The sequence below is a fragment of the Schistocerca piceifrons genome, chromosome 2, assembly GCF_021461385.2.
Source record: "Schistocerca piceifrons isolate TAMUIC-IGC-003096 chromosome 2, iqSchPice1.1, whole genome shotgun sequence".
Classification (NCBI taxonomy): domain Eukaryota; kingdom Metazoa; phylum Arthropoda; class Insecta; order Orthoptera; family Acrididae; genus Schistocerca; species Schistocerca piceifrons.
In genome coordinates this window covers 574,650,943-574,665,776 of record NC_060139.1, presented here as the reverse complement: position 1 = coordinate 574,665,776, position 14,834 = coordinate 574,650,943, and the positions used below count along the sequence as shown (strand labels likewise).

Here is a 14,834-nt window from a genome sequence, read left to right as displayed (position 1 = left end):
GAGAGAGAGAGAGTGTATACCCGTCCTTTTTTCCCCCTAAGGTAAGTCTTTCCGCTCCCGGGATTGGAATGACTCCTTACCCTCTCCCTTAAAACCCACATCCTTTCGTCTTTCCCTCTCCTTCCCTCTTTCCTGATGAGGCAACAGTTTGTTGCGAAAGCTTGAATTTTGTGTGTATGTTTGTGTTTGTGTGTCTGTCGACCTGCCAGCACTTTCATTTGGTAAGTCACATCATCTTTGTTTTTTTTATATATATATATATATATATATATATATATATATATAATTCAATCAGTTTTGTTCTGGTTGACCAAAGTTACATCGAGGTAATAAATGGTTGAAGCGCCTTTGTGTGTAATTTGTGAATCTTCCTCTGGAATCTGGATCTTGCTACAGGTGCAGTGGGCCTGCCTGAAAGTGTGCCACACACAGTTTGGAAGGCACATTTCCTCAATGTTACCTTTCAGTCCTGTGCACATCATTATGCTTTCCAAGCAACCGGGAACCTCAATAGAAACCTTAACTAGATTATTGTTCTTTAGATGGTGTGGGGTCATTCTGAAGAAGTGTCTTTCTTATGGCCAGTGCACACTTTTGCTTGTGCCAAAATGACAAGGCGCAGTTTTATCAGTGATGGAAATGCCAAATGTTATACCCCCCTTTTTTTCTACAATACATTTCAGAGAGTTCAGGTAGAGAATATTCAAAACAAAATACTTTGAATTTTCTTCCACTCATTAATCCAACATGGTTTTATTTTCAAATAACTTTCTGCAGAGAATTAGAAGTGTATGGCTGACTAAGTTACCCAAAGGTAAGTACTGGCATTATTCCCCTGGCTAAAGCTCTTTAAGAGCCCGTAAAACCGAGGGTGAGGGCTTATTATGAGCAAAATTGGTATTTTACATAATGCTGTATTTTCAGGACAATCTTAACAGTGCAATACAAGTTTAGATGTGAGCAGCACATCTGCGGAGGCTTCTTTCTTTCTAAAAAAATTTATTATTAAACTAATGTGTAACCCCAAGAGTGTGAGGAAGTTACAGAGCACAAATTCTCATCTTTTGCCTGCACACTATCAAAATGGAAGATAGTTTTGTTCACAGAAATGAGTACTATGCTCTCAGAGAGGTAAGAAACAGATGGAAAAAGTGTGATGCTAAGATACATGCTAACAGTATAATGACTGCAGAGTCATGCTTTATAAATTACTGTACTTCAAATTTTGTCATAAAAGGAAGAGTATTGTTTAATGAAAGGTTCTCAATTGTATTTACTGTGCATAAAAATGCTTTATGCTTTATTGCTAAACACTGCTTTGAAAAATTCTTTGCATGTGTACTTGCTCAAGTTTTCCTCTTTTCAAAACAATGTTATAAACATTGCTTTATGGAAATACATGTTAATGTGAGAAAAAGCTATTATGTGCCACTTAAAATGAAAATTTATAAATTTTTCATTCACGTTAATGTTTTTTTGTTGTTATACTAACTTTCTGATAATTACTATAGCTGTAAATAGGGTAAAACAGTCTTTTTACTTAGCTTATGCGTAAGCATTACAGCTCAGAACACAAAGTGTTAACAAAAAAATCATAAATTTGTAGGCACGTGGTTGAGACAGACTCAAATATCATGATGGAATTATGATATAAACTGAAGTACAAACTAAGGTGATAGTAGTTCATGGTTCTTAAAATTTCTTAAATCAAACATTTTATGTTGCAGTTTGTCAAAACATGATCTGCATAAATGGTACATGAAAACTTTTAGCCTTTATAGAAGGAATCTGTACCGTAAGAAGTTCGTAAAAATATACTTATTATGAGTGACATTTCAGTAATTTTGGGCACATTGTTCAAGAAGGAACAGCACTTGCGTATTACTATTTTACTTACAATACAATCTGAATCGCTAAAGAGACAAATTTTGTATCCTTTTTCAACAACATCTAAGGCAACCATCTAAGAAAGAAAGACCTTATTTCATAGCTTCACGACATTGCACCAAGTGTGCTGCATTTATTGTCAGTCGCAGTCTGTCTCTATAGCCAAGAAGCAACTGACAAAGCATTGTGAAGATGTTAAATGTGATTTTTCTTAAGCAGATGATTGATGATAAACTAATGAAAACCCGGGACTGATTCCTGGCTGAAAATGGAGGGAAAAAAGTACCATGAACATCTGTCCAGAAATATATCTTTGCCATGGTTGATGGCACTGACAAATGAAAGTTCCTCTGACCATGTGCCACGTGTACCTTTTGTGTTAGAGGCTGTGTGGTTGATGCACTGTACTGCAAGTAGAAGAATTGTCCGGTATTCACGTCAGGAACAAGACGTGATGATGATTGTGTACAGCCAAGCAGATGGAAATGGTTGAGAGGCAGCACGGCTATACCAAAACAAGTATCCTCACAGACACCAACCACAACACACACCATTTCAAGCCCTTTTTGGGTGTGGACATGGAGGTGGCGGACTGTGTGTACACCACATTTGGAAAACCAGATTTTACAGGATATTGATACAAATCCTAAAGCAAGCTCCAGGCAAGTGACCTGCCAACATTGTGAAAGCCAAAGTACAATTACATGTACTTTGTGCGCACTGCATCCCATGGAGGCCACTTTGAACATCTGTTGTGACACGGATGTGATGCAGCTCTGTACTGTGCTCTGGGGTGATTTGTTGTCATTTAACATACACTGTCAATTTCTGACATACACTGCTGGCCACCGTAAATGCAACACCAAGAAAGGCAAGAGGTAGCACAACAAAATTTATTTTGTAGATAACATGTTGACCAAGTATCAAATGATTATGTTTACAGACGTCTGTGACATGTGGTTCCTGCCAGAATCAGTAGCCAGAGTAGCCGCCATTGTTGGAGATCACCGCTGCCACACGTCTCGGCATTGAGTCAAAGAGACGTTGGATGTGTTCCTGGGGTACAGCAGCCCAAGCAGCTTCCACACGTTGCCAAAGATCATCTGGTGTGGCAGCTGGGGATATAATCTGGGTCACTCGTTGAGCAACCATGGACCACATGTTTTCTATCGGCGAAAGATCCGGAGAGCGAGCCGGCCAGGGAAGCAATTCAATCTGGTTATTGACGAAGAACCTTTGGACAATGCGTGCCACGTGTGGTCGCGCATTATCCTGTTGAAATATGGCTGTGGCCGAGCCCTGAAGGTAAGGAAGGACAACTGGCTCCAGCACCTCGGATATGTAGCGCCGGCTATTTAAAGTACCGGCAATGCGTACTAGAGGCGTGCGAGAGTAATATCCAATACCGCCCCATACCATAATACCCGGTGCAAGACCAGTGTGGCGGTGCATAATGCAACTGTCCAGCATCCTCTCTCCACGGTGTCTCCACACTCGAATCCGACCATCGTGGTGCTGCAGACAGAAGTGTGCCTCGTCAGTAAAGACAACGTCATTCCATTCTGCCGTCCACATCCGTCTGTCATCACACCATTGGCGACGGAGACGTCTGTAGTTCTGCGTCAATGGTAGATGAAGCAATGGACGTCTTGCGGACAGACCACTCTGCTGTAAACGGCGTCAAATGGTACGCGCAGACACTGGATGATGCGTTACAGACGCAATGTGCTGTACTATGGTTCGGGATGTCACTGAGCGATCCGTCACTGCCATGCGCACAATTTGCTTATCGGCACATGCAGTGGTGCACCGAGGTGAATGCGATCGACCACGTCGGTCCGTCGTACCCTCCTGCATCCAACGGTCACATATCCGCATTACAGTTGTTTGGTTTCGTCCAACACGACTAGCGATTTCTCTGTATGATAATCCACAATCTCGGTAAGCCACTATCCTTCCTCTGTCGAACTCGGATACTTGATCAAAAGATGTTCGCTGTTGTCTACGAGGCATAACTGATCGTCTTGTGAAACAACCACATGGTAAACACACGTGCCGAACGTACACTCGTCGAAATCGCCAAGCCTTAAATGGCGCTATGAGGTGGCGCCACAGGCGCGCGTGATGTGCGTCTGCGCTGAAATTCTAATCAGTTGCATATCTCATCGCTGCAAACTCATGGTGTAAATTTCACTTAATTCGGATGCTTCCTTCAGGGTGTTGCATTTACGGTGGCCAGCAGTGTATGATCATAGGAGCTTTTTTCCTCCATTTCCAGTCAAGAATCTGTCCCCACAATTTGTCTGTTTTATTCATGTTCACCCTGTACATATAGCTATTCTGTGGTGCTTGCTTTTGTAGCACCAATCATTGGAGTGAAGTGATATAACATGTGGGCGATTCAATTTGCATGTGATTTGATACCAACCAACAGTGCAAGCATTCCATACAACTCAGTTCAGCAACAGCAGTTAATAGGGAAGGATGGCATATCGCTAGGTCAAGAGGAAACTTTTCATTAAAAGACAGCTGGCAGAAAGGGTTGGGAGGCCTCAAACCCTGCAGTGTGGCACTTCAGTAGCTGAGTGACTGTACACATGCTCAGTAAGCAGATGTCTCATAGCAGTGTACAGGGCCATCAGTTAGCAGGACAGTAGCATAGGTTGGGCAAGATTAATTGAAGCCAATAAATTTCATTTGTTGCCACAGAAATTTGAAGTGTGGTGTTTTTGAGAGTCGTTTTCTCTTTTTGACTTTTAAATGTTATGTTGTTTTGCTTTGAAGGAGATTATCAGCAAGAGTTACTAGAAACTGGCTAGAAGTGGAATAGAGACTGTTTGCGATGTATACTTACAACCTAGGGGACTGATCTGGGAGTCTTTCTGAAAGCAGTTACATTTCTTAGTGATATCTAAGAAGTTACAATTTTTAACTTTTGTCCCTATGCCTAAGTGAGCCTGGTAAATCTTTCTTAGATTGATTTAGTAGTTTAACAGTGCAGGTGATTAACTCTGGTCCACCAACAAGAGTAATCTGCCAAGCAATATGACACACAATTTTTATTGTGCACTACATATCGCTAAGAGTGCACAGGTTCTGGCCATGGCCACGAATGGGACTTTGTGAGATACCACAGATGCTCCAAACATGAGACAAAATGAAGTTTATGTTTCACACAATTCTACACACTCTTTCAGGTGTTTATTCACGTTGTTGCGTGTTTTAATTGGCTTTAAGTAACCAGACTGGCATGCAGCTCAATGAATTAATTGAACCCATAAGCATAACTAACTGCTACACAAATTAACTGTTCCAAAAACTGAAATCCCAATGCACATTCTATTAAACCAAAATTGCAGCAGTTACATTTTGGCACCTTGCATGAAATTGACTCTACATACCTGAACAGATACGCTTGTTGTATGCAGCAGGCTCTAGGCTTGGCAACATGGAAGTGGTCTCCATCTCCCCTCCTCCTCATGATGCTCAACAAAGAGTGCAAAGTGTGTAAACAAAGTAACAGCTTTCAACCAATTTTCACTCTTGTTCTCGAAGGAAAGACAGTTAATCTAGCCTGCGTCATGTAGGGGCATACGTGCACGTGCACTTGCAGTTCATTCAAGGACAACTTCGAAAGATAGTACATTTCTTTCATTTGTTTGTGTTTATCGACAAGTCAATGCTTCTGCTTTTCGGTGAGTGGTCTTCTTTAATCCTACATTATTTACATGTTGTATTTATAAATGTATGGCACAATACCTTTCGGCAAGATTCTTCCACTTCTGCATAAAGCGTCGGGGCCTTGGTACTGGTATATTCAACTGAAGCCTGTCGCTGAAGAATTCTACAATGCCCTGTGATTCCATTAACAACGGTACACGATAGATGGAACTCAAATCATGGATGCATATAACCTAAAAGAAACAAGGAATAAAAATCAGTTTGATAGCAAATGGAAGTGTACTCACATTGACTTATGATGAATTTAACAATTTAAATGCATAGTTATAGCAGAATGTTGCCTGCCTGAGGCACCCTATGTGCAACTGCAGAGTATTCCACTGGCCCCATTGTTTTATGCAGTCATCCATTTCCACAGCACAATTGTTTTGCAGGTGTACTCTGGATGCAAGAGTTTATTACCCAGTCACTTTAGCAATTCGGAAATTTTGGCTGAGCAGTTCGCCAAATTGATCTAACATCATAGCCATTGACACAGTTAAAAGGGTTTAAGGAAACTTAATGGTCAAGATATGGCACAGAATATTTACTGCACATGTTCACAGATCGATCCACTAAAGAGTAGCAGAATGGCATCCCATATTTTCATGGAAGACTACTGTTTTGTAATAATTCTTGGGTAAAGCCAATGTTACATATCCTACTTTCCACAATTTTTAATTAATTTTACAGCATATTTTGTTTATTTTTCATTCTTCTGTCTGTAAAGAGATAGTTCACAGAAAATGTTATTAATTACTAAAAAAAATGAAGAGAACTATACCACAAGCAGCACTGTCAGAAAGTGAACCTCTTCCAACAAGGTCTTCGTTGAACACACCCAGGCCTCAGGGTCCCTGGTGTATATAATATACCCTGTGACTGTGGAAGTAATTATATAGGTCAGACGATTCCTACCGTTTCCGACCGCTGTGCAGAACACCAACGCTATATTAAAAATAAGGAACTGGAGAAATCGGCAATTGCGGAGCACAGTCTCACGAACAAACATAAAATTTTGTTCGAGGAAACAAAAATTCTGTCCCATGCCTCCACTTACTGGGATTCTGTTATTCAGGAGGCTGTTGAAATAAGAATGAGTCAAAACAACTTTAACCGCGATAGCGGATACCATCTGAGCTGTGCATGGAAACGAGCGCTTGATGCAGAGAAGCAGCAAAGACATCCCTTCCAAGGACTATGTTCCAACGGAAGCGGTGGTGCCACCGTCGCACACAGTGACATTGTCTGCGACAGCAGTACGTAATCGCCGACCAATCACAAGCCGACCAATCACAAGCCGACCAATCACAAGCCGACCAATCACAAGCCGACCAATCACAAGCCGACCAATCACAAGCCGACCAATCACAAGCCGACCAATCACAAGCCGACCAATCACAAGCCGACCAATCACAAGCCGACCAATCACAAGCCGACCAATCACAAGCCGACCAATCACAAGCCGACCAATCACAAGCCGACCAATCACAAGCCGACCAATCACAAGCCGACCAATCACAAGCCGACCAATCACAAGCCGACCAATCACAAGCCGACCAATCACAAGCCGACCAATCACAAGCCGACCAATCACAAGCCGACCAATCACAAGCCGACCAATCACAAGCCGACCAATCACAAGCCTTCCAAGGGCTATAAATAAGGCTGCCACAGCAGCAGTGAAGACAGTTAGCTCCTGTCGATGAAGATGGAGGTAATCGTCGAAAGCTCGAGATTTTATCCAGAACTGACGTGGCAAGAATATCGAGAATGTTGTACATACAAGGAGATGTGATGTAACCTTATGAAGTAAAATAAACATTGTTTGTTATGTTTTTTCATTAATGTGGACAAAAACGTCATCTGACACGAAAGAAAAAACAAATCACACAGTAGTGTGTGCAATGTGTTGTCATTCACTGCAAACAAGATGTCCATTGAATGAAAGAAAAAGGGTGAAGTGGAATTCAGACATTGCCCATGCACTGACTTCAAGAGTTGTATCATCAAAAACATATGCTTATTTGCGAAAGCGAAAAATACTTTTGTTGTGCAGGTCAACATTTAGGAATGGACAAAGGAATTCAAATGGAGATTGGATACTGTCAACATATCCGATGTTTACTGAAGGCTAAGTCGAAACATTTGTACTACCCAAGAGAGACCAACAGTTTTCAGAGGGCTCCTGCCACTAATAGACATTTCTGCCGGAATACTCCCCCTGCTAAAACCCATTACACTGCAATTTCAACTATATCTCACATTGTTAATAGTATCGCATGCTTATTATCTCGTACATCTATTATAGGATAGGTAACTAGTCATCAAACTGAGTAGGTACGGAGCAGTAGAAAAGAATGTGGTAATCAGTATATTCTACATGCCTATTTGCTGCTCACCACCAACTCAATTTGCTGAGTAATGATCTATCCTCAAATAGATGCACTTCTCCTTTGATTTTCCGTCATCTACAAACTGAAATGACATTCATTCAACTACATTAACATGTCTGAAAAGGAAATTTGCTGTTAAAAAAAAAAAGTCAATCCATTTCAAGTCAACCAAAGGTTTACAGCCCATATGGCTTCACACTCTTAATGCATAGCTCATTTGTTTCCCCAATTTAAACGAATGAAAACTGATCATTGTTTTGAAAGGGTCATGAAACAAAAACACCTAACTTCAAAATTATAGATGTTACGAGAAACTGAAACTCATGTCATTGAATAGAGCTCTATTTGAGCTTTAATTTGATACATGTGACAAGGGACATTGTAACATTTGTTAAGATTTTATTAAAACCCCAAAAACATATATTGGAAAATTTCAAAGCACCCTTTTCATTTTTTTCCCAAAAAAATTCATGGCAACAAATAGTGGTTCAAATTTAAAGGCAGAGAAAAATGAGTACTGGAGAAATGAAATTAAATACAGCACACTAAATTACATAAAAAAATTTAAAGACAATTTAATAACCTGTGAAATCAGTACAATCCTTCAAAAACCACACTGAGGTATTAGGCTTACTAAGATCTAAATAAATCTAAAAACACAGATGATGTGACTTACCGAACAAAAGTGCTGGCAGGTCGATAGACACACAAACAAACACAAACATACACACGAAATTCAAGCTTTCGCAACAAACTGTTGCCTCATCAGGAAAGAGGGAAGGAGAGGGAAAGACGGAAGGATGTGGGTTTTAAGAGAGAGGGTATGGAGTCATTCCAATCCCGGGAGCGGAAAGACTTACCTTAGGGGGAAAAAAGGACAGGTATACACTCGCTCGCACACACACACATATCCATCCGCACATACACAGACACAAGCAGACATTTGTAAAGGCAAAGAGTTTGGGTAGAGATGTCAGTCGAGGCGGAAGTACAGAGGCAAAGATGTTGTTGAAAGATAGGTGAGGTATGAGCGGCAGAAAATTGAAATTAGCGGAGGTTGAGGCCTGGCGGGTAACGAGAAGAGAGGATATACTGAAAGGCAAGTTCCCATCTCCGGAGTTCTGACAGGTTGGTGTTAGTGGGAAGTACCCAGATAACCCGGACGGTGTAACACTGTGCCAAGATGTGCTGGCCGTGCACAAAGGCATGTTTAGCCACAGGGTGACCCTCATTACCAACAAAAACTGTCTGCCTGTGTCCATTCATGCGAATGGACAGTTTGTTGCTGGTCATTCCCACATAGAAAGCTTCACAGTGTAGGCAGGAATCCCTGAACCATTACACCAACAACCTGAAAACAGCTTTCGCATCCCGCAACTACCCTCCCGACCTGGTACAGAAGCAAATAACCAGAGCCACTTCCTCTCTCCTCAAACCCAGAACCTCCCACAGAAGAACCACAAAAGTGCCCCACTTGTGACAGGATACTTCCCGGAACTGGATCAGACTCTGAATGTGGCTCTCCAGCAGGGATATGACATCCTCAAATCCTGCCCTGAAAAGAGATCCATCCTTCATGAAATCCTCCCCACTCCACCAAGAGTGTCTTTCCGCCATCCACCTAACCTTTGTAACCTCTTAGTTCATCCCTATGAAATACCCAAACCACCTTCCCTACCCTCTGGCTCCTATCCTTGTAACCGCCCCCGATGTAAAACCTGTCCCATGCACCCTCCCACCACCACCTACTCCAGTCCTGTAACCCGCAAGGTGTACACGATCAAAGGCAGAGCCACGTGTGAAAGCACCCACTTGATTTACCAACTGACCTGCCTACACTGTGAAGCTTTCAATGTGGGAATGACCAGCAACAAACTGTCCATTCGCATGAATGGACACAGGCAGACAGTTTTTGTTGGTTATGAGGGTCACCCTGTGGCTAAACATGTCTTGGTGCACGGCCAGCACATCTTGGCACAGTGTTACACCGTCCGAGTTATCTGGATACTTCCCACTAACACCACCCTGTCAGAACTCCGGAGATGGGAACTTGCCTTTCAGTATATCCTCTCTTCTCGTTACCTGCCAGGCCTCAACCTCCGGTAATTTCAATTTGCCGCCGCTCATACCTCACCTGTCTTTCAACAACATCTTTGCCTCTGTACTTCCGCCTCGACTGACATCTCTACCCAAACTCTTTGCCTTTACAAATGTCTGCTTGTGTCTGTGTGTGTGTGTGCGGGTGTGTGTGTGAGTGCGCGCGCGCGCGCGTGTATACCTGTCCTTTTTTCCCCCTAAGGTAAGTCTTTCCGCTCCCGGGATTGGAATGACTCCTTACCCTCTCCCTTAAAACCCACATCCTTTTGTCTTTCCCTCTCCTTCCCTCTTTCCTGATGAGGCAACAGTTTGTTGCGAACGCTTGAATTTCGTGTGTATGTTTGTGTGTCTATTGACCTGCCAGCACTTTCGTTCGGTAAGTCACATCATCTGTGTTTTTAGATATATTTTTCCCACGTGGAATGTTTCCCTCTATTATATTCATAAGACCTAAATAACATTTTTATTAATCCTACAGCACACCTGACACGACATTTAAATTGTAAAATTTACATGAAACAGACCATCTGCTTTCTTTATGTTAGAAGAGTTCTCAACTGTCTTTTTTGGCACAAAGGATAATAGTGAAAAAGCTGGCCAAACAATGCATTATTTACTTACATAATACCTATCAGAATAATTTAAAAAATAAAGCAACAAGCCCCTTGAATTCCATCCAAGCACAAAACCCAATAACTTCAAACTTATTAGACTAATGGCCAATTTCACCCACTTTGAGCACTGGTAATACTGGTTAAGGCAATTTTAAGTAGCAGAATTTCAATGCATGCACATCTTATGAATGTGTACGAATGATTTACTATTCAAGTAGTATGACTTAATTGCAACCTGATATTCAGGCACTCTGAATAAGAGAATGTAGTGTACAAGTTCCTTTGACTATTTCTGACTTACTTGATCAGGACGACAACTTTATTTCATTCTGCTAGTATTCCTCTGTTGTACATAATTCAAAACCTGTGCCAGGAATGGTTTCTTGAGTAAAACTTCTATAGATAAAAAGTTTTTGATGGTTTTTTTAACTACAGTCATCCAATACTGTTTAAAACAGTAAACTGCCATTTCGCTGTGTATTATTACATTTATATTCTGTATTATCTAGATTTCAGCTTTTATGTTATTATCAAGTACAATGCTAAAAGTTGTTAGACAATTATACAACTATAACGTCATATCTGTTATGGCTTTTATACTTCTACAGTTGCTCAAGTGTCATGGCTTTATTTTCAAATGCCTTTTGCAAATTTGTTTCAGGAGAAATTCTTTTGAGACTGTTCATAAGCCCTTCTTTACTATGTGCTGTGGTAAAAACAGTCCAGTCTTTATCAATATTGTTATGCCTTGTGAAGACGTGTTGAGAATGTTTTTACATTGTGCAGCACTGCCACCGGAAAAATAAAATATTTTTCTAATATTAGGCAATTTTTTTCCTTTGTTACTGGCAAGGAAACTGTGTGAACTGGCCCTCTTTGATTTTCTTCATACTTATAGAATTAGAATGCCTGTGCCTGCACATAAAGAAATGTGAAAATACCTCATTAAACTATAAAATTTTATCACACTCTCAATTTCTAGAAACAAAAAACATTTTATTTTCTATTTGGTGTTTCTCATTTTTGTGCCAAATTTTAATTAATCATACATACCTGCATTTTCATGCAATTAGTAATTTAAAATAATGAACTTTTTTATTCAGTGTGGTGTACCGCTTTAGGAAGTTTATGTCCCCTCGCAGACCAAATACTAAAAGCATGAAGAAAAAGGGCAGCTCATAGGGCATCCTTGTTTCATCAGCTTTGATAGAAAACACTGAATGCCACTGCATCATGCAGTAACCAGTCACAAATGAAGATATAAATCAGATGTTTGAGAGATCAGTACTATCCTCTTGATAGTAAACAACAAAAGATGCAGTGTGGGTTATGGTCCAGCATTAGGAATGAACTTCATCTTGAGGCATTAATATGTTATTTTCCGAAAAATCATAGGTTATGAGAATTTGTGCTGGTTTTGAACTGTTTTGTTTAGCTGGAAAACTGGGTTGCATCACTATACCAAATATGAACTAACAACAGAAACGAGTGTAATTATCTTCAAAATCAGCTTCAGTGATGTTAATATCACCCAGTACCAAAACCAACACACTTGAGAGGTTAACAGTCTTTTTCAAACTTGGCATACGCACTATTATCTGTAAACACTACACTGTAAAAACTGTCATCCAAGAGTAAATTTAAAGCCACCATTCTTTGCGATATGAAGTGCTAAGAAAAGTCAGTGAATTGCAGTACTGTATTTTAAAATAAATTTCCCCTCCATCTCACCCTCTTCCCACCTTAAAATTATATAAAATGTAAACAGAAATTTGAAAGAAATACATTTTATGATAATAAATAGAAGGGGGTTTGAGATTCTGGAAAACCAAAATTTGTAGAATTTTACAAGATTAAAGTATTTTTACAATAACGCTGTATTGCATACCACATTAACGCAAATGTGAAGTTCTATAAAATGACTATAGAGCCAACTCTATGGCTTCAATAATTTTGGAATTATACTCAAATTCATTCCTCAAAAGGTTTGGAAAATCTGAAGCTCTTATATTTTAAAGTCCATAAACAAAAAATACAGTCGAAAACTATTACAAATTGCAGTGTTTATAAACAGCATGGTAATAGGTATCCAGAAAAATCAAGATCCAGAATTTGACTAGATTAGGTTGATTAAATAAAGAATGACCCTGCGGCAGAAAAACCTCACATTTTAATGACTGATAAATTTTTTAATCAATCAATATTCAACTGATAATAAATTTACTCATAGGTTCACTTGATATTTGGAGGAAATAAAGACTTTTTCTGGGAGATTATGTAGTGGATGAATGTGGAGATGACATACATTAAGTTCAAGAAGAAATTTTGGAATTATAATGAAGAACATTTGAAATAAATAGTCTCAAATTTTATTCAGTTTCCAATTTAAAATCCTGTGAGTAGAAAATCCTTAAATGATTTAAACTGAATCTACAACCTTTGGTGCTTGAAGCAGACAGTGGGAGTAGGCACCCAACCACTTCACTTCACTTCATTCACTTCACTTCAGAGGCTAACAGTAGTGTTATTCCTTCAGAAATTACGCACAAAGAGTGCAGAAGTTTGAGGCTAAGGGCAAGATCCTCACACAGAGTGAAGTTTGATCACATGCCAGAAACTGATGTACTTTCTGGGAAATATGCTCTGTTTAGATGAGAACCGCACATCTCTAGACCCCCTCTCTCCCTCGCTCCCTCTCTTCCACACGGCCACACGCCCCCCCCCCCCCCCCCCACACACACACACACACACACACACACACACACAAAATTATTTTATTACAGATTCTATGATGAAAGAGGGGACAGAAAACTGATTTGCATGACCTTTTGGTGCCAGAATCCTATTGTACAATGCAATTTCCATTCAAATGTTGCAAGGTTTGACAGACTTCAGTCCCTTCTAATAAGTGTTCAAGTAAATGACATTTCACTAATCAAGAACAAATGTGAAACTGATCATGACCAACTGCAGAAGGTAAGAATATTCTTTGTAATGGTGTACGCGTATTTCAAGTGTGAATATACATTATTTCATGAATTAAAGACATGTGTAAATTACGTGGTTGTTTGCCATAAAAGACAAATAAGTATGGCATAAAACTGTTTCGTCGGAGTCAAAGGTCATGTATGGAATTTCACTTCTTACACAGGTGAGAGGAATGGCACAGTGACTGCTCAGAGATCTATCTATAAAGGGTTACACTGTTTGACTATAAAGCAGCAAAAACTGCTATTGCGAACACTGTAGGCAAATCTTAACTGGGATTACCTTACACAATAAAAGATACCGAACTTCAATAGAGTGTACTTTTGCTGTGCATAGATAATGTCTTACCACTGTTTGAAGAACAAGTGAACATACATATGACAGGTGCACAGCACGATAATGAGATTGTCACCTTTACTTGCAGGAGAAACAGTGAAATAAAGACCAGCCTGTTTGTGGTGAAATAAAAGCCTGCCTGTTTGTGGATCACAACAATATGATCAATAGTTGTCTCATGCAGTGCTGCAGTATCCAACCATGAAATGATGGAGGAAGTTTGCTCTTCATATAATGATAACAGTTTTGGCAAACTTTGTCATACTACATTGTAGTTAGTTTAATTTTTTTTCATGTTTCTGCTTGGGAATAAAGCACTATCTTTGCTTTTTACTAAAGATCTCTACTTCTTTTTGTTCCTGTAAAAGTTACATTCACCATCAGATACAGCTAAGGACTGGGACCATTGCAGGATCATGAAGGAGGAATTGGTTGCTGTTCATAAACAGATGGAAGCTGCACTGGCAGCTGTCAACTGAGTTTGTAGGGTCACTGAATTGTGCCTGTTGTGGAATGTCCGTTTTGTAAATGCTACTCCTGTTGCCAACATGGTTCACTAATATCACATTAGCACCTGAAGGTGGCTGATGAGACTTGCCCACATACGGAGCTGTTTCACAAGGAAGGTTTTATGAGACAAATTGACAAAAACTTGGCCCATACTTCTAGCAAAATTGATTTAGACATTGTCTTGCACCAATTATGAGACAGGGCTAACAGGTTTTGCTTCCGTCAATGTCTGGGCACCCACACAGGAGAAAGAATAGTCTGTTAGGTTTAAGCACTTGAGTGTTAG

General features: G+C 40.1%; 1 protein-coding gene across 1 annotated transcript in view; it reads right to left on the bottom strand.

The window, feature by feature from the left end:
• LOC124775032 (CTP synthase) overlaps nucleotides 1–14,834 on the bottom strand; it is an 85,937-nt gene that overhangs the window by 47,682 nt on the left and 23,421 nt on the right. Inside the window, exon 6 of the mRNA XM_047249803.1 lies at nucleotides 5,647–5,801. Coding sequence (XP_047105759.1) covers nucleotides 5,647–5,801 — 155 coding nt within the window. The remainder of the gene's footprint in view (nucleotides 1–5,646; nucleotides 5,802–14,834) is intronic.